Raw genomic sequence first — 20,790 nt, 5'->3', positions numbered from 1 at the left:
TAACAATTTACAGCAAAGGCTCTTTGCTTTTAACAGCCTTTGGCATTCCAGTCCTCTGATGTTTATTTTCTTTTCCATTTCAGCCTACACAAGGAAGCAAAACACACTAGGCAGAAACTAACCAACCCCTTCCTATCCGTGCCCAGCTTCAGACACAGATACATTTCTTGTTCTAGACACAGACACACCAGATGAAAAGGCTCTCTCCATCACAGTCCATACCTGCACATTTAACAGCTGGACTTGATGATCTTGAGGGTCTCTTTCAACCAAAATGATTCCATTATTCGCTACTGCTGTTCTAACCCATCTCTGCTGGACTACTCGTAGGAATGCTCCTTAAAGCTTGTCTGCCTAAATAAACTCTGTAAGAGAAGGTCTTTGTCAGCCTGGCCCTTCTGGACTGAAAGAGGCTCAGCCACAGCTCTGAATCTCGGGCAAGAAATATGGTGACCCTGGGAGTGGGCTGAGGGCTACTGGAGCCAGGAAGGAGTATCCCCGCAACACAGCTGTGTCCCGAGAGAGGAGGGGGCACGTATTGCACCAGTGTCACTCTGACCTCAGGGTGATGGGGGAAGCCTGAAAAACTTCAAGGAACATTAAAAAAAAAAAAAAAGTCTCTGAATGTACCATTATAAAACATCTCTTCCTAAGGAAATGTAGATCTTCACGTGCTAAAACAGCCCACAAAACCTGCCTCATAGAACTTTAATGTCATGCCTCAAAATACATGCAAATGTTTGCATAAGAAGATATCACATCAATTTGTTATTTTAATGCAGTTGCTTTCTCTTTTTAACAGCTCCACTAGACAAAATGTAAACTTCACATTTTACAATAAAGCCTTCCACACATTTTCGAAAGAAATAATAAAAATAACAAAACTGATTTTGTCGTGATGAGTTCTGCATATAAGCCCTACAAAATATATCTAAATAATTTTAAAGCACCATTCCTGGGTTGTTAAGACCAAAAAGGTCCAAGTTTAATATTTTGCATCTATGAAAAAATTACTGTCAAAATAGAAATGTACCTCAGTAGATTTACTAGGCTTACAAGAAACACAGAATTCCCCAGCCTAAATCACTTCAGGCAAGAGCATTATAAGATAAGACGAAATCAGAAAAAGAATGAAAGAGCAAGGCAGCTGACTGATATCAGTGAATTTACTTAGGAACACTGCTTCAGTTAGAAGATGAAGAAAATAAAGAGGAATTAATCTTCCTGGCAGCAAACCTAAAATTCTGGCACAGCAAGTAATCTCATTGTGGTCTGAGGGAGCGGCCAGCGTCAAACCCAGCTGCAGCAATCCCCCATTCATTGACGAGCCCAGAGATCACAGAGCGCCTGTGCGTTACAGTGACACTGCTGTGTGCTCCCGCGGGGAGCACATGATGGGAACCAGAGCCTGTTCCAGAATGATGCAAAAATATTGGACTTCCTTCTAAGCAGGCAGCCACAGCCTCAGCTCTGGAGAGGCACGAGGGAGAGCAGGGATGGAGCTGTACCCTCCAGCCTCCTCCCACTGTCTACCAAGAGGCTCCCAACCAGGACAACAGCCCCAGCTGCCTCCCTGCTGCCGATGGAGAGCAGCAGCACCCGGAGCCAGCAGAGCAGCACAGAGCTGCGCAGCCGTGCTGAACACAGCCGGCCCCAGCCCAGCGATAAGGCGGGCGCTGGAATCTCAGTACGAGCCCTGTCCTCACGTTCACTGTGGGGCAGGGATCCATCCAGGCTCAGCCCCACAGTCCAGTCACTATAAGCCACAAACTGTTTCAGCAGCACAGTGAGAACTGGATGGACAACAGAAGTACTGTGGCAAATATTATTTTTTGGGGTTTTTGTTGCTTTCCTAGTAATGCCTAGTGGCTGATGGATTCTGCAAACTACTTACAGTGTTTCCCAAGTAATTTTCATATATGTTCTGAAAATGAAAGCCTGTTTTACTGCCCAGCATCAGGGATGATAGGGGATATTTCACAATTATCAAAGTGATGACTATCCAAAATGATTTTGTATCACCAAGAAACTTTCAGGTCATTTCCACACCCCTTTCCAGATAATTTTTAATATGTCAAAACAGCATGTATTAATTTAATATATACTCTTCACCTACTTGTGCTGAATTTGGTTTATTTTCTTTAATTAAGCCAATGACTATAGAATGCTGTCATACAAACAACAAGAAAACTATACAAAACACTGAGGCTCATCTCAGCAAAGGGTAATAAAATGGAACTGGAAACAGAATAAACAGATTAAAAATCACATAAGCAAGTGTGTATAGAATCAGTAGGATTACAATGTCGTAAATATGGACCCTAAGGTTTTAACGCTACAAACAAATGAGCAGCCATGGTGAATAATGTTTTGATGGTTGAATGTCTGTATGCCCAAGACCTAACCTTGTAATGCTTTTTAACCATTGGTGGATGTAAACGGGGGTTAAACACACATTATTTAATACAAGTCATGTACTCAACATATAAGAACTTGTCCTCTATCTCAGCCATATGTGCTGAGCATGTGACTTCAGTTTTACCAATTTCAAGTGTTCAAGATTAGGACTCAGACAAATTCTAGTTCCCCAGTTTCAAAGCATGAGACTTGTTTAAGTGTTAGCTGTTTTTTTGTATATTTTTGTAAATAAGCTTTTGTATTCATCTTGCCTAGTTTCTTAGTCTGCAAAGTTCATTTTTTTACAAGTGTTTCTCTACATCCACAAGGGTAGAAAGTTGCTTCCCTAAAAAACAAATTAAAAGGCAAGTTTCTCACATAATCATCTGACTTTGAGAGTTAGGGTTTCAGAGGAAGCATCAACTATCATGAGACTTATGATAAAATCAGAAGTCAGCAGCACTCTCTGAAAGCCTCCTTTCCCCTTCCTGCCAAGATCAGCTTCGATGTCTCAGTTATTTCCATCTGACTGTATCAGTTACTGTGAATGTGTATTTACCATTAAAACAGCATCACAAGGTTTATGTACAAATCCCAAACCAAATCACCTTCTAATAGGAATTAACACTCTCACTCAGCTTTCCAAACCCACAACAATAGCTGGCTTGATCAGGACATCTAAAAAGGATTAAATTGTGGGTAGGAGGAGGAGAAGGGAAAAAAAAAAAGCTGAATCATACATTTCTTGCAGAAGTATAGTAAACTCCTATCTAATGACTTCCAATGCTCATCTCAGAGAACTTTATAACAGAAAGCAGGAACCTGTATCTTTGTTTTATGCATGGGGAAGCCAAGGTACAGACAAATCACAGTGACATGTTCTGCAACAGAGCTGGCCCTGGAGACAGATCTGGACCTCCTGCCCACCAGCCCAGCAACACATATGTGTGCAGCCCCCCATCTCGCCGAAGAAAATAAAACATTCCTCTCTCACAAAAGCTTGCATCTATGATGAGAAAGTATAAATCTTGTTTCCTTACCAGAATCAGTATCATGAGCATCTGGGAGTGTGAGATGCAGTCCATTATGCTTTTTGATCACTGGTGTTTCAGTCACGCTGCTTCCTTTCTCAGAGCCACTGTAAAGAGAGAGAGAGAAGAAAAAAGGAAAAAAAAAAAAAGGTGTTACCTGGCCACCTTTTAGTAGAGAGACATTGTTCTCCTTGAAGCAGGCAATAGTCTCATCTAGCTGCCACTGGAACTGAAAACTCAAGTCCTCCAGTTGCAGGCAATAAGCTTACTGAATGAGTTGTTTTAACACCCTCACCGTGCCAATGGAGAGGAAGCTCAGAGACATAGTGCCCAGCAAGGGCTCCAGGGCACACACCATTATTAGTCCATTTGGCTTTTGGGGTTTTTGCAAACCACTGAATGAGAAACATGTTGGCAGCTAGAAGACAGCCCAGAGGAGGCCAACCAGCAACCCCACACCTGAGAAGAGCCACCATCCCTTGGGCTTGTCTGCAGGAGGATTTGTTCACAGGTCTGCTGTGCTGATCTTTTTGAAACAGACCAATTACGACTTTCCACCCAGGTGTTAATTTCTTCATTTCAAAGGAATTATTTTCTCCTCTTTCATCTTTGTTCTGTTCAAACATAGGAGGAAGATAAAAGCTACCATACAGCACGGCCTTACAAAAGGAAGACTGTCCAGTCTGCTCTTCTACTAGATTTCTGTCCTCACAGCAAAGGCCTTCCAAAGGGAAACTCCAAAAGAAAATAATCATGTGCCTAATGAAAATCACTTAATGCAGATCTCTTGAGCCTTCCTGTCACCACATAGTCTGCCATGCCCCCAGGATCAGATGGTGATGATATCTCCTCTCATCATCCATTAAGGGACAAAATATCAAAGGGAAAAGTGACTGCCCTGGCTACTTTTTCTGGCACACTTCCAAGCCTGCAGCTCTGCCTTTGGCCAATACTCCTCCAAGGAAACAAGCTGTCACAGAGTCATTACTGCTGTGGACACCTCATTTTCCAGTTCCATCAGTCCTTTGGTAGGGATTGCACAGGATTCCCTTGAATTTGCATTAATCTAGCACAAGAATTAGCTTGGGACTGCTATTTGGTTTTAACCATGATTATTCTGCTATCACAGAAAACAACAGCAAAAGATAAACCAAGTCTTGTCCTTTCAAGCTAATAATCTAGGACTAAAAGCCACTTACTGTTGTTCATCATAGTGGTAATCATATTTATAACAGCTAATTAACCTTTTAGTTGGGCTTTGGGATCAAACATGATCGTTTTTGTTAATGAACCCCGAATTCTCCGTCATTTGACTCTGCACAAATCTCTGGCCTTGATTGGGCCTCCCTGTCTTTCACACTGGTTTCCCCACCGATACCCCCATAATCCCAGCCTGAAACCAAGTGGACTGCATTGTCCAAAATAGCCCCTCGCAACAGCTTTATTTGTTGCGCTGAAGAAGGGCTGAAAATGAACTGCTCCTTCAAAGCTGCAGTACGAGGCCTTCTGCCAAGAAAGCTTTTCCATGCGCCACCACAGACAGGACAGTAGCCAAATGATTTGCCTTCTGCATACAGCACTGGAAGGGCTGACAGTGGGACACATTGCCACGCCACTGCCCACGTTTTTGAAAGGTGGCTAGGCAGTACATAAAATGGTCACAAAAACTGTTGAAGAAGCACTTGACTGTGAGCGACTGCAGAGGCACTGGTTTATTAGAGAAAAGACAAGGTGGGACTTGAGTATGGCATATGAATAGCTGCCTGGGGAGAAAATATTGAGCCCTGAAAGACCCTCTGGTCTGGCAGAGTCATTGTAAGATTACAAAGGCAGGAAACTTAGGTCAGAAAGATGCAATCAAACGTAACTGAAGTGTGATTTAACTGTGTGGGCGATTAGCTACTGATTGAACTAGTAACCTGTATTGGGTGCAACAACTCTCAACTTCATGTAAATACAGGCTTTGCTTTCTCAAGAGGCCCTAAAAAATGTCTGTGTCCAAGTCTCATTGATAAGAATTCCCCTTAAGTCCCTTTGCAAGCCCAACCTGGAATATTTTACACATTTGTTAGCTGATACTGCTGCAATTTAATATAAAGGGCTTTCTGAGTCACTGAATCCAGTGTAAAACTGCAAGTGCCAAGTTCGTTCTTGTTACCTCTCAAGCAGTACTTCCCAACAGAAGATGCTTTATGAAGTATTTTTCAAAAAAGCCCCACTTGGAATAGCAGTGAAATACATATTAGAATTTCTAAAACCAAACCAAAGCAATTTGTTTTGTTTAGGTTTCTGTGGCTAAAGCTTACCAAAAGCCTCTAGATCTATCACATCTTTGTTTTTTTAAGTATAATAGCCAAAACTCAGCTTGGGATCCAAATGCAGTCCAAAATTATTTGACTGTTTTCCAATGTACTCCCTTCAGTCTCAGGCTTGCAGCTCCCCCTTGCAAGAGTAAATCTTAGTCATAATTGTTCAGCATGGATTTGATCAGCTTCATGAGGGACTACTCATGGGTATAAAGATTATTCATGTGAGAGGCACACGATTGAATCCCTAGCTAAAGAGACTAAGGCAATCAATGATTCCAGCATGCAGGAGACCATTTCTCTGCTGTTACGTAAATAACTTGATTTTTGTGTTTGGTCTGCTGCTCATTAGCTAAATCAACAAGGAATTACTAATAATCCCTCAAGGGCAACTTGGGTATAGACACGCATCATTCTGTACATATACTTCTGGTGTTTATAAAGCTTATGTAAATGCATACAGAAACTGTGGAACCATACACGCTTCATCAGTCTGCTGTCATGACTTGCCAGCAAGAATGCTGTCCATCCTAACAAACACAAGCTCTACGGACATTACAGGCAAGAGATAAATACAGTCTTGGGATAACATCCCCAAGACAGTTGTACGGTGGTAGCGTGACTGGGACAATATCCAAAGGGTGTGGGAAGGAACAAAACCCAACCTGGTAACTTCCCTACTTTCTAAACTTCTCCTTTTAGAGAGGAAGCAGATGAGAGGCCAGGAACAAGCAGTGAACTGTTTACAGGCAGATTTACTAGGACAAGGGAAGGGAGAAAGATGCTACAATCCTTCAGTCCTCTCCCTGCCCAGTTAGCACCAGGCTATGCAGCTGGCATGCAACCACAGCATGTGACAGTCTTGGCTGTGTGCTTCTCCTTGGCTTACTCACTTCAGGACTGTGTCACCCACACACATTCCTGGGTGATGCCAGCTACTCTGCAGACTGTGAACAATAGTTGATGGATGCTCAGACTATTAGGAAGGAAAAAACATATCTGCTCTGCATTCTGGACATTTGAATAAATAAAAATACAAACGGTTAGACATTTAAACATTCAGATCAGAAACTGCTGGTTCAAACTACTTCAATCTCAAAATCTTGAGATTTTTTTTTTTGTTGTTTGTTTGTTTGTGTGTGTGTTTTTATTTTTGTTTTGTTTTCGTTTTGTTGTTTTAAATCGTGGTTATTAAAATCTTGCTGTTGTTTTTTTAATCACAGCTAGAAATACTATGTTTCTTTTTAGCAGTACTGTTTATTACCCCTTTTGCAAAATAAGTTAAGTATTTAGACAATTAAAGAAGATAACTGCATCTCTATTAGGAAATCTGAACTTGTCGGACAGTGGAAAAAGCTTACCTGTGCTGTAAAACATTATATACCATCTGCCACATCTGTAACATCTGCCTGCATGTCACTAGGGCCTCTTCAGGTCCTTTATGTATCCATTCCAGTTTTACCTTGGTGAAGAGTAAGCTGCAAGATGAAAAAGAATAACTTCTGTTTTATTGGCATCTCATAAACATAGAGAATCAGTATCACTCTAGCGAGATCCTGGCAACCACCATTTTTACTTGCTTTGTATATGTAGCAATAAAATAAAACATCATAGCACAAAACATTTCATTTGGCTCAACTTTGATTCCCCACAAGGAGATGAAAGGATTAACAATATTCCTCAGCTGCAGTCAAATTTGTGTCACAAAGCTGGCAGGACAGTGTTAAAAGCAATGCACTGCAAAGCAAAGCTAACAAGGTGATACATACAGTGAATCTCATTTTATGTTGGACAGCATTAAAAATAAAATAAAAAGGAATTGCCATAATACATATGCCAGATTGTTTTCTTAGTCTGGCATCTTCCCATAACACTGGCTTATATAACAAACTTCAGACAAAAATCCCAACGTGCTGAATATACGCAGACAATCATGTAATGCCTCACAGGAAGGAAAAGCGTTTTCTTAACCCCAACGGGTGATCACTTAATGCCCGTAGGCAAGACAGCTGATAGCCCTTGTACATTCTTGTTTTAGGTGGTGTAACTGCTGCTACTATTCTTATACCTAGAGAATAGGTATTTGCACAGACCACTGGAATTCAGCAGGATTAGGTCAGACAGAGGTTAGAAGACAGATTTGGCAATGACACAACTTACCACTTGCTGCTAGCATGGCTTTTAACACCATCTGTCACAACATCCACTTTTTTTTTTAATTGCCAAGATGATTGAATTTATTTCTTATTTACTAATGTAAATTTACTTCTCTGCCTTAAATGTTTTCATAAAGTTCAAGATCTAGACATCTTGAGTTAGCTCAACATGGCTAGCAATTAATCCACTGAATGCACATATATGTACATACATGTATACATTAACAGCTACATGTTAAAAATCATAAAAATAGTTTTGTGAATGTGACCTGCAGGCTCCTGGGGAATCCAGACAACTTCAGAAAGAGACAAGAGCGACTGCATCGATGATGTTAGAGAAGACTTGGCGGCTGCGTAAGAGACCCTTCACCTGCAATAATTAGAAATCTGCAGCCAAGACTCTGGTGCATATCTACAGTAAAGCGCAAAAATGGCAGTCCCATTCTGCACTAACAAATATTAGGTTGTTTTTGTTGTTTTTGTTTGTTTGTTCGTTTGTTTCCGTTTGGTTTTGTTCTGGGGGGCAGCGGGCAAGTGGGGAAGAGTCACCAAAATATCACCCAACTGCTCATAGCCGCTGCTACACTTTGACCTCAGAGGACAAGCATCCAACTAAACTCCTCAGCTACAAATTTAGGCTACGAAAGCAGGATTAAGATTTATAAACAAGGGAATTTGTCTTTGTGCTTTACTATTTTATATCCCTAGTCTATATCCCTTTGATTTTCTTGTTACCCATCTAAACAAAACAAACATTAATAAAAACATCTGCTCTCAAAGATGCTGACACCTTAACTGAAAGGAAGTGCCCTCATGATTCAGGCAGTTATTTTGAAGTTAGACCCATGGACTGATTTTGCTGGGACAGAGAATATGACAGTGGATGCACTCTTAGGAAAATAAAAATGAGACTGAATACAAAGGAGTGGTTAACAATGGAAACAGGCCAGTGACACACGCTGCTCTGTATCCTTGGGTTAACCAGGCTCATAAGAGCAAACCTTGTTCTAATATCACAGAATACAGAATCAATCCCCTAGGAGCAAACAGTGTATAATGCAGTAGAAGGACGAAAGGTCTCACCCTAGAGTGTAATGGCATTACAAAAGATAGCTTCACAAACATGAAGTTCCTGAACAACAACGCAGTCGATGTCAAGCAATTCTCAGCATCCACATAGAGAAGCACGGTCAAGTAAGAGCTGGAAGATGTGGTTATTCCTATTCACAGCATCAGCAACACAGTACAATCCTCTCTCTAGTTCTTGCTCTTTAACTCCAAAAGAATACTAAAAATGGGGTAAGGTTCAGAAAAAGGTTATCCAAGTGAGCTGAGGGATAGAAAAACATATTTCATCATAGGCTTAAGAATCTCAGCTTATTTGGTTTAACTGAGGAGGAGCAAGGAAATTACTTTGCCTCAGCCTGTGAGCACCTACATGGAGAAGTATCTAATCGTGAGTCTTCGATTCAAAATAAAAGGTATCATAAAATGTGTGGATTTGTTGGAAGCTGAAACTAGTAAAATGGAGATTTATAAGTAAATGCAAATGCAAAAGTATCAAAGCAAATAATCTTTGCAGCAGCTACCTTATGTGCACAGTAAATTCTATAGTCTTTAAAGACTTTTCAGCAAGACAGGATAATATCTGGAAAGCAAAGTGAATGCACAAATAAAAGCCATGGTTTGATGCACAGGCTTGTGAGTGAGCTTCTTTGGACTGTGCTGTGCAGAGGGATGAGTGCATCATCGCCTTCCTCTGGCAATTAATCTACTAAAATATTCTACTAGTTCAAGAAACTACTACACTGAACAATCTATGCTACCTTAAGCATGGAGAATATTTTTTTTAACCGCTACAAACTTTTAAAATGAAAGACCTTCCAAAGCACTGTACGACCCTCCTTGTAGCATAAGAGTGGTGGTCAAGGAGCCTAAGGCCTACAGAAGAAAACAGTCACACTACATCCACAGAATCATAGAATTCCAGGTTGGAAGGGGCCTCAAGAATCACCTGGTCCAGCCTCTCCTGCCAAAAGCACGGCCTAGACAAGATGACCCAGCAACTAGTCCAGCTGAATCCTAAAAGTGTCCAGTGTTGAGGAATCCACCACTTCTGTGGGGAGATTATTCCAGTGACTGATTGTTCTCGTAATAAAAAAAAATTCCTTTTATATCCAATTGGAAACTCCCCAGGAGTAACTCATGCCCCTTACCTCTCATCTTTCCCATGTGCTTCCCTGTAAAAAGGGAGTCTCCATCTTCTTTGTAGCCACCCTTTAAATACTGGAACATGGTAATAAGGTCTCCCTTAAGCCTTCTTTTCTCGAGGTTGAACAAACCCAGTTCTCTCAGCCCTTTCTCACATGGCAGCTTCCCAGTGGTCTGATCACCTGTGGCCCTTCTCTGGACCCTCTCCAGCCTCTCCACAGCTTTTTCTCACAGCAGGGACCAACACTGGGCACAGTATTCCAGGTGTGGCCTGAAAAGCGCTCTACAGAGCGGGACAATGTCTTCTCTGTCTCTGCTTGTGAAGCCCTTGTTGATGCAGCCCAGCATCGCCCTGACTTTCTTTGCCGCAGCAGCCACTCTTCACTCACACTGAGCTTGTTGTCCACCAGGCCCCCAGGTCTCTTTGCTCCCCAGCCGGGTAGGTCCCAGCCTGTGCTGCACTCCTGGATTATGTCTTCCCAGGTGCAAGACCTTGCACTTGTCCCTGTTGAACTTCATAAGGTTCTTGTTAGCCCACTCATCCAGCCTACCCAGGTCTTCCTGCAGGGTGGCTCTCCCAGAGTGTCCACCTCCCCGCTCAGTTTGGTATCATCAGCAAAAATCATCAGGCTGCACTTGACCCCATCAGCCAGATCACTTGTGAAGATGTTAAACAGTGCTGAGAAGAAGCTGTTTGCCACCACGCTCTGGGTACGGCCTGCCGGCCAGTTCCCTGTCCATCGCATCGAACACTTCTCTAGACTGTAACATCCATTTCTCTAGGAGAAGGCCATAAGAAACTATATTAAAACCCTTGGAGAAATCCAGGCAGACAATGTCCACTGCTCACCCCACATCAACTGAGCAGGTTATTTTGCCACAGAGGATGATCGGGTTTGTCAAGCACGATTTGCCCCTGGTGAATCCTTGCTGGCTGTTCCCAATCAAGTGCTTTATTTGACTTATGACAGCTGAATAACCAAATAACTCCACACTTTTGAACACTGCAAGATACCACTCATAATACTATGAAATAGAACACAGGAATGAAGAATCTATTAACAGTCAAACTACTATACAGGAGGGAAATATTAAGGGTTCCTTCTCCCTTTCACACTAGTAGGGATACAGAGGGCTTACTTATCTGCAGGCAATCACAATCATTAAATAGTATATTTAAACATTGCGGTTTAACATTAAAAAGAAACACATTAAGTTCTTTCCATCACTCTGATGCTTACTGTTTACAGCAAGTATACATAAACTTCTTTGGATGAAGATGCAACTGTCTCTCTCAGGAGAGAGAACAGGAGAAACATTGGAAAAAAGAAAATCTCTCATAAAAACATAACAAAGTCTCAGCAGAACATTATCACCAGTTGTAAAGCACAGGCACAAAAAGGCAGTCACACAACTTCAGCAACTGTCTGCAGTGCAACATTTCAGATCTCGGAGATACCAAGAGTTGTTAGCTGCTGTGTTACTTTACCTTTGGAATAGCGCTATTCACGTTATTGTGCAACAATATAATGAACCAAACCAAAAGGTAAATGGGAAGAATGTAAGTGGCAAAAGGAATCAAATACTGACAACAGTAGTAAACAATGCAATTAACGATGATAATTAAAAGGTAAAAATAAAATCAGTACATAAGGTTGTATGTGAACTATGCTGTTAGTATTTCTCAATACATTTTGTAATGGCAAAAAATGGATTAAAAAATATATATGGAAAACACTGAAGTAGGTGACCATCACTTATCTCAAGCTTACCATTTTATTACTCAGATAGAACTCCTGCTACAAATAAATCTAACAGGTATTGTGTCATATCAGTGTCTGTGCACAACTCTCAGGGGTAAAAATAAAAATTACGTATGCACAGATCTCGCCCTATTATGTTTTCTTAATGTCATTTTACTTGACTTTTGTATGAAGCCTGTAATGTTAAGCAGAGCAGACTCTTAAACAGATTCAGCATATAAAAATAGCCCTGAGATTATCAATACAGTATTTGGTAATTCTGTTAGCCTCTAAAAATGAAAACAGAGTGTTTTGGGCTAAAGCAAACATACAAATTGCTACTACATAAGCACAGGAAAAGAGAGAAAAAAATTCACAAATCATTTTTGTAATGTGTGTCATCTCAGGGACAGTAACAACGGAAAAGAACCAGGGCTTACTCTTGATACTAGACTCTAAGATTCCTCTCAGAACAGGTTTTGTTTTATCATCTCTGTGGACAGTATGCAAAGGCTTCCATTGCCTGATGTAACATCAGGTTACTGCCACAAGCAAACATAAATACATATCACAGTAACATTAACTCTGAAAAAAAAAATCTGTATGAAGTTGACTTTGCTGCAATATGAAGCTCTTAAAATTCAAAATTAGGTTTCTCAAGTATCGAAATTTCCATGGTATAAATGACCTAAGTATCACTATAATATGCCATGCACCGACCAAAAAAAAAAGAGAAACTGGACTATGGAAGGCCTACCCAGCCCTCAGTCCTACATGGCTAAATGCTCAGCCTTCAAGTTCTTTAGTACTACCCACGAAGAAAAGAGGCAGCTCTTTCCTATCATTGACAATCTAGTTACTGAGGTTTAATAGTTAATACTTATTATCAGAAGGTTCCACATGTGCATGTATTATACTATAAATGCTTAAAAGCACATCCGTGGAAGAAGTCCTAAGTTGCTGTGTTTAGTAATAACCTATTGGCTACTTTATGGATGCTATAGGACTATATAAAGTTTTATTAATCAGTTAATTATTGGGACTTTTTAAAGCTGCTTTCTGATGGAGTTTTTAGTATCAAATGTAGCCCTTTAACTACATGTTTATACAGCATCACAACATCTCTGTCCTACCATCTGACAAGCAATAAATCAGGCTAGTACTACAACAAACAATAACCCACTCCATTCATTTCAAGGGTGAGAGACTAGATTAGGAATAATGAGTATTACGTAATGATTTATCTATCAGTTTTGCCATTCACTGGCTGCTTAGAACCCCTCCAGTTTTCCAGAGCTTGTCAGCAGCTGCTCAAAGATCTACAAGTCTTTGAGCTTTACCAGATCAGGGCCATCACTCCCCAAAGTCTTTAATTACTGACTCAGATTTGCCTACCTACACACACAGCTGCTGGGTTATTTTGGATTTTGCACTCAAAAGGAAACAAAAACAAACAAACACACACACATCCCACCAAAACCAGCAGCAATATGTCCCAATTCACAGAGACAATTGTGTACATTAACATGAGGATACTGAACTTCTGCAACCAATATTTGTACTTTGTTTTTTTCTTTCATTAAATTACGGGATGCGTGCGCCTGTTTGTGTGTTTACAGACATATGCCTGGAGAGACAAACCAGAATTCTAGTCACAGCTCCAAGGACAGCAAACGCGCTTTATCCAGTGACTGATGAGCAGCATGCAAGTGCCGCCTGACAGCAGAGTCCTGCTCAGCCTCCCACCTCTTTGAACCTCGGAGAAATATTCCCCATCAGCTCCAACAAAAAGCAGAGGAATGCCATGACCTGGATGGGTAGATGGCCCAAGGATACTCTCTGAGGAACTGGGAGGCATGGATTCAAATCCCCAACTCTTTGATCACTCAGCTCTTGAATTAGTGTCTTCCCCTTTAAGGTAACAGGTGCAACAGGAGGTTATGGGTGGATGCAGGACATAGACTGATCTACCAGAGCTTGAAAGAGGATGCAGGAGTTACGAAGAATGATAGAATTTTTAGAATGTTTATGATATACGGAGATAGTAAATAGACTTCTCAGCCTGAAGAACAGGCTGAGAAAAGAGATAACATATTTATAAAATCATGAATAGCATGAAGAAGGTCAGGAAATCAAAGCAGTCTGTGTTATTTAAAATGAAAGAAGAAATATCAAATAAAGAAATCAAGCAGTGGATTTAAAATGAAAAAATGAAGTGCTTTTCCAAACACCACCGAAGTAAAGTGCAAAACCCATTGCTACAGGATGTTCTGGAGCAGACACATAATAGGTTCAAAAGGGGATTAGATAAATTCACAGATGACAGGCCCACGGGGGGCATTAAACACAACCTAATGCAACCTCTGGCTCTGAAAGTCTCTGAACCGCTCAGTTGACAGAAACGGGGACAACATACGAGTGGCAGGATCAGCCTAATGCCATGTCTCTACATGCTCTTCCCTCTGCATTCACCACACACCCTGTCGAAGACAGACAAGCCCTTAGTTTGATCAAAGATGGCCATTCTTGCATTTCGATACAACACAAATACGACTGCAGCTCATGTTCTTTTTATAACCCAGATTGTCTGGTCTTGTTTTATCTGCCAGTACGAGAGGTCAGTGTATCTGGAACTGTAGTGTCTACACAGCGAACTAGCTGCTCAGTTTATCAGTCGCTGAGTTTAGCTTCAGTGGTGAGTCACCTATACAAGCCAATTACTTTATGTATACTCGTTCGCCATACTGATTATGGCTTCATTAACCTTCCTAGAGCACCCGCTAAAACTCTAGTCATGTTATCAACTGGAAAGCTGCTTTTAATCTCCTGCATTTTTGTTGGAAAAAGTCAACATCAAAGTTGCTGCCTTCTCAAATAACTCAGTGCTTCTTGCAGTCTCCTGCCATTTAAGGGCTCATTCTCTAGTTAAATTAACGCCAGCAGCGCTGACTGCAACCTCCTTTTATAACTTGGTGCTGTACCATGTTATCTATCACTTTCCCTACAAAAATAAATTGACCATATACTTTTACAAACATACAGTCCTCTTTTTTCATGGCTGCCTGCTCATATGAACAAAAAATAAAACCAAGAAGCCTGGTAGCATGTCCAAAGAACTGTTGACTTCATCTTCCCGGCCCAGGAAAACCAGAAGACTCAGAGCTGACTTCTCCTTTAGAAGAATGTCCTGCTCAGATCCCCAGTCTTGCACGACAACAGCAATTCAGACAATGTTGGTCCATGAATTAGACTACAACAGCACAACACAGGGTGAGAACAGCTTTCAGAGATTCTAGATTATTTAAAAGTTTACATGATAATTTGGTAGGCTTAACCTTGTGACACAGAAGGCTCCTGCACATGTGAGCTGGAGGGAAAGAGAAGAAGAGTTGATCGAAAAAGACAATATCGCAGCCCAGCCTGTCAGGAACTGCGCAGCAATAACGAATGAGCAGCCACCAGCAGGGCTGAGCTCTGCGTGTTTTTTCTTGGATTGGCTCCTCCTGTGATCTGCGGCTCATGCATGATGGCAGAGCGGCCTCCTGGCACGCAGGTGAAGGTCCCGCTGATGGACTGTGTCACATATCTCTGCAGGGACCCAAACACCACTTCCCACGACAAACACATCTGCAGCCAGTCCAGTAACCTCGTGCATCTATTTCAGCATTCGGTTCCACCAGATTCACTTGTGGTGCAGAGGGAAAATATGTGTCAATATTGATGTGGCCCATCCAGAAACTGCCACTTAGGCTGGAAGGAGGTTTTGTAACAAACCCTCTTTACCTGTTAAACCCAGGCAGGTTGTCCCTCAAAGGAAAGTCAACTAAGTAACAGTCTGCTGAAACAAAAAGCAAGCAGATTTGCTGGGGGGGGGGGGAAAAGCACTGGTAGTCTTCCTTGTCTTCACTTTTCTTCAGAATCAAGCCTTAATTAGTCATACCCGAGAAACAAAGGCACAGAAAAAGGGTGATCAGAATGATCGTCTCCTTTCTGTTTAGTTAGATCATTCATTTTGAATCCCAGACTTGTGGCATTCTGCTTTTTGTTAAGAATGTAGGAATCCAGCTAATTGTCAGCAGAGCTGATAAAACCTCTGTGTTACATAGGATCCTTTGGGTTATACATCCCAAAAGAGTTTTTACCTTCTTCTCACCCTCATAAAGAACTGGAAACAAAATGATTTTGGGTCATCACAAAACATATGCACCTCAATCCATATCTTGCTTGAATAAAGACAAAAATTATTTTCATAATTGCATGTTTTAAAGCAAAATCTGGAAAAAAAAAGTTCCTGGTTTTGCTATGTGGAGTGCTTACACAATTTCTTATACATAATTTCCCTCTGTAAGGACAGTGCATTAGACTTTCCCTTGCAAAACTCCAGAAGATGTTAAGTTTAATTTGCAATTGTCCCCTCCACGTTGTTTTGTGAATTGCTTTTTCTCTGACCGGCTCCAGCTACACAGAGTACTCCCCACTGCACTGGACACTGCATGAGCAGAGAACCAGGCCGAGGTCTTAAGCATCCAAGTTTAGAGCTCTACGTCCTGCTTAATTTTAATCATGAATTCAGCAGGAGTTCAGCGCACAGCTTTCCAGCAGGTCCGAGCCCTGGCACTTAAATACTGCACCACAGAGTCACCTGTGTATCTCACTTATGGGTGGAAGTGGACACCTGCATGGCAATGCGCAATCTCAGGAGCGTACTGGAAACCATCGGCCACTGTCTGTCACCTGTGGTTGGAAGTATAGCCAATAACCTACAGCTTGGGCAGGGGACATGGGAGAGCCATGGTTCCTTTCTTGCTCTTGCACGGCCTCTTGGCCAGTCTTGGGCGAGCCACTTCAGCTCCCTGTGCTTCAATTCTTCTAACTGCAGAGCAGATAAGGGGAATGACCTTTACAAAACATTCAGAGAACTAGATTCTTCATCATCACCTTCCCCACATCCTTTATATTTAGTCTCTTAATACCGGTGCTCTCAACTTCAGAGTTATTTGTGGACAGGAAGGAAAGCAGGTTGAGCTCCTCTGTTAACCTCACTTTTAAAACATTTTCTCATATGTTGAGCCTGATTCTTCAGAATTTAATCAGATGTGCCCCCACATAAATCCCACCAGCGCTGATTAAATGGGAACTCATTCGGAAAGGCAGAGCTGAGAACTATCATGCTGTCAGAACCACTGGAATAACTCTTGATTTACAGAAACAGAAAAGGAAACCAGGCCTAGGGTCTCTAATTGCTGAGCTGAGATCCTGCCAGACAAGAAAAGAACGTTAACAGGACAAAGCTGACGTACTTAATATGCTGTCAATACTTCCCGTCTCCACAGACTGCAGAACTGGATGCCTCACCGGTGGTTTCTAACTGCTGTGTTTTCCAGAAAACCTTCTACAACACGCAGTTTAGGTAGCTATTTGAGGGAAGGATACCAGAACTCTGGTTAACAAAGTACCATCTGACAACCTTCAAGTCAGCTCAATCTGCAACCAAGAACAACACCTTCTGTCTGGAAAGCCATGCCAGAAACCTGATTCACGTATTTAAAACAGCGTGAAATATCCTCTGATTAACCAAGGTAATAACAAGCGATAGTGTACTTAGGTTATGGTTGTATAAACTATGCAACAAAATCCAGTAAAGCAGAACTCTCCCACAGGATTAATAAAACATTTTTACCCAACATGATACATTTTTGGAATCTTGTGTCGTAACAATACTTTGAGCAAACGGTCTGAAACTGCATCACATCCCCACTGCAGTAGTAAATTAGAATCACACAAAATTTAGCTGTGGTATAAAAAGAGTAGGCTTAGTGCAAAATAAGCTTTTCTTTTTTGAAAAGCATTAGACAATGTTGTTAAAAAGACCTCATTCCTTCTATCATTTTATTTTGGGGCACTATATTTTATGCCAATTTGGCACTACTCCAGAAAAGCACTTATAAAAGGCCTTTATATTTAAGCATGAGTAGTCCTGCTGAAGCCAACAAGAAGTAACTTATTCCTCTATTTAAAACTGTGTGCTTAAGAACCTTGGTAGATCCAGTTCTTTAAGAAGAAGGATTATAAGAATCTCTTCTAACTGCTTAACTTTGCAGAAGACAAAGCGTAAATGTAAGAAACACAAGAAGGGCCAGAGTCTGTCGATATTTAGTGCTGTGTGTCTTAGCAGAGGTGAAAAACATGGAAATCTACCTGTCAAAAACCACTGAGGGTCACTACAGGATACTCGTTCTGGGGTACGTGTGGGCACGTTTCAACCTGTGTTCTGGCTAAGACAACCCACCATATAGTTACAACAGTTCAGATGCAGTGCTTTCTGTAAGATGAGCTTGTTCAGTGAGATATGGAAGAACTGTTTTCTATGACAGCCTGAAAAAAGACGGGGAAAGACATGCTTAAAACATGAAAGAAGTGAAGAAAAACAAAAGCCCCTTCATTCCAGGAAAAAAACCCCACATAATCAAGAAAAAAAAATGTGTGGCAATTAGTAGATAGAAAACTGCTAGCTTCACTGAAGAAAATTTCAGAGAAGGAAATGGCTATTTCGCTACCAGCAGGAATCATATTTGCCTAAGTCTGCAAAGTCAAGTCATGATCTAAGTGCATTCTGTGTCAGCCCCAGCTGAACACAGTGCAGGCACAGCAGCAGGACCTTCAACGCAGAGTTGATACCTAAAACCTATGACCTAGAATCAGCAGTTAGCAACCAGTGCACAGCTCCGTCCTTCAACAGCCAGATGTGCTCAACATCGTGTTGCTGCAGCTTCACTCCATTCATTACCAGCACGGTTAAGTTAACCTAACAAAACCTGTGCTTATTGTTTGGCTTGACACAGCACACTGACTTACCAAATCAGGCAGACAAAACTGTATTCATGGTATTGCTGGGCTGCTTTTTCACCACAGATGGTGTTTTTGGAGATGCGCTAAATTTCCTTATAACGTTCCTTTTACAGTTCCTTCACCCTGTGCAAAGCCAACAGCAGGGTCAGGAGTCGCAGCCTTTAATCCTGTCAGGTTTCAGGCCACACAGATGGGCTTTGGCACTTTTTGTTGTGTTGTTCCCTCCCACACAGCACAGATTTCCCACAGATCTCCGGCCAGCCAGCTGAACTAATATCGTGATAACTCCCCTTAACCATTACTCTGAGACAAAATCAGACTCAGGATATGACAGTGAACAGCTCTCTATGTTTCCAGTCATATTGAAAGGGGTCACCATGATTTAAATACACACTGGAAGCACAGTCCAACTTACTGTATTTCTAATTAATTAATCCAGCTTCTTCAACGACACTCTGCATTAACGCATGTGTGCAGCCCCTTAAGCATTTCAGTCTAACCTAAATATTCTTTGTTTTCTTGGCACAAATATAATTAAACATAAAACATCTCTAAGATTTTCTTCCTAAAAGTTTCCCAACTATACACATCAACCTAAGGATACTGCCTGCTTACAGAATCCAGCTCCACAGCTTGCATCATTGACTACTACTTCAGCACAAGGTTTTCCTAGCAGAGAGTTGTGCCCAGTTCTGTTGAAAACTCTTATAGCTCAGGATCTTGAAGGCTGAATTTTAAAGGTGAAGCTTGATTTCTTAGCTTTGCTGGAAATGGTAACTTCTCTGTTACACGCACAACTTCAGCAGGTGCACCTTACAGTGTTCAAATAAGCTGAGTCACTGCTCATGAGTAACGAAGAGAAACCAGCAGCCTCTCAAGCCGTCAGAGAAACCTAAGAAATTTCAGTTAGAACTGCCAACAAAAACTAAAAGCCTCAGGAAAAGGTGAGAAATACATGTATGGTTTAAAAAAAAAAAAAAAAAATTAAAAAAAAAAGAGAGGGTCCATAGCAGATTGAGCCTGAAATCAGATTAATGGATTATTTTTCTGTAATAACTATTACACCCCAATGTGACAGATCTTCCAGATGTGCTGAGAAAAGATGACACAATATTACAGATTCCAAGCACCACATGTGTGATTAAAGAAAATCCTTTGGGAAAATATGGATCGCTATTGCATTTTAAATGCTCAAAAATAGCACTATTTGGTCTTGTTTTAATAACAGCGTAAGAACACATTTCAGAGCAAAACTGCAAATACAATTTAAATGCAGACAGAATAAAACAAGCTTAACAGTTGAAAAATAGTCTCATTCATACAGTACAGTGCAGGTGATAGGATTAGGGGGTTTGGATTTACTTTTGGATTCTCCCACCACAGATTACTGGAAGGTTGTTGTTGGTTTTTTTTGAGAAACAGTCCAGCACTTAGCAACCACTGACCTTTACATATTCTTAACACCACACTGCTTTGTAAAACGGAACTCTATTCCAACATTTGGAGCTGACAGCTGCAATGAAACAGGTAAAAGGAATTAAACATTCAGGGCCAGACAGTCAGCTAAAGGAAATCAGCTCTGTTGAACTGAAATGAATGGATTTTCACCTTTTTAAACGAGCTGAGGATCTGGCACCCAAGCTGCACGTCGGAAAAGCTCAAGCAGGCTGTCTTCAACTCCCTAAAAATGAGCATGCACCAGATAAACACAGAAATGAAGTGCGGGGTCAGTGCGGGTTGATCAGCTTGTACCAGCTGACTTCCTATTTTATCCCTTTGAGTACACAAGTACACCATTCATTTGCGGAATTCTAGTCTGCAAATTAAATTAAAAAGAAGAAAAAAAAAGGAATTACTTCCTTGAAACATTCCCAGCGACTCACCAAAAAAAAAAAAAAAAAAAAAAAAACCACAACTAAAAAAAACCTGTTCAGTTTTTCCATAGGGATCCTGCAATCGAAGAAATGAACAGAAGCAATGATGATTCGCAAGCCTCAGCCTTTCAGAGTGAACAGCTTTCTATTTTCCCTTCTCGCCTGTGTTCCGGGGGGCTGCCCGGCTCCAGCCCCACGTCCCTGCACCGCGGTAGGGGATGGAA

General features: G+C 41.3%; 1 protein-coding gene across 5 annotated transcripts in view; it reads right to left on the bottom strand.

Moving 5' to 3' along the window:
- The window catches only part of TTC7A (tetratricopeptide repeat domain 7A), a 195,344-nt gene that overhangs the window by 72,852 nt on the left and 101,702 nt on the right, over positions 1-20,790 (bottom strand). For all 5 annotated transcript variants that reach the window (XM_071806103.1, XM_071806101.1, XM_065833824.2 and 2 more), the window contains 2 exons: positions 7,096-7,212; positions 3,438-3,535 (listed from right to left, as the gene is read on the bottom strand). In XM_071806103.1, the coding sequence (XP_071662204.1) occupies positions 3,438-3,535; positions 7,096-7,212 (215 nt within the window). The remainder of the gene's footprint in view (positions 1-3,437; positions 3,536-7,095; positions 7,213-20,790) is intronic.

The sequence above is a fragment of the Patagioenas fasciata genome, chromosome 3, assembly GCF_037038585.1.
Source record: "Patagioenas fasciata isolate bPatFas1 chromosome 3, bPatFas1.hap1, whole genome shotgun sequence".
In the NCBI taxonomy this organism is placed as follows: Eukaryota; Metazoa; Chordata; class Aves; order Columbiformes; family Columbidae; genus Patagioenas; species Patagioenas fasciata.
The sequence above is the reverse complement of the archived record's forward strand: the minus strand, read 5'-3'. Positions and strand labels throughout refer to the sequence as shown.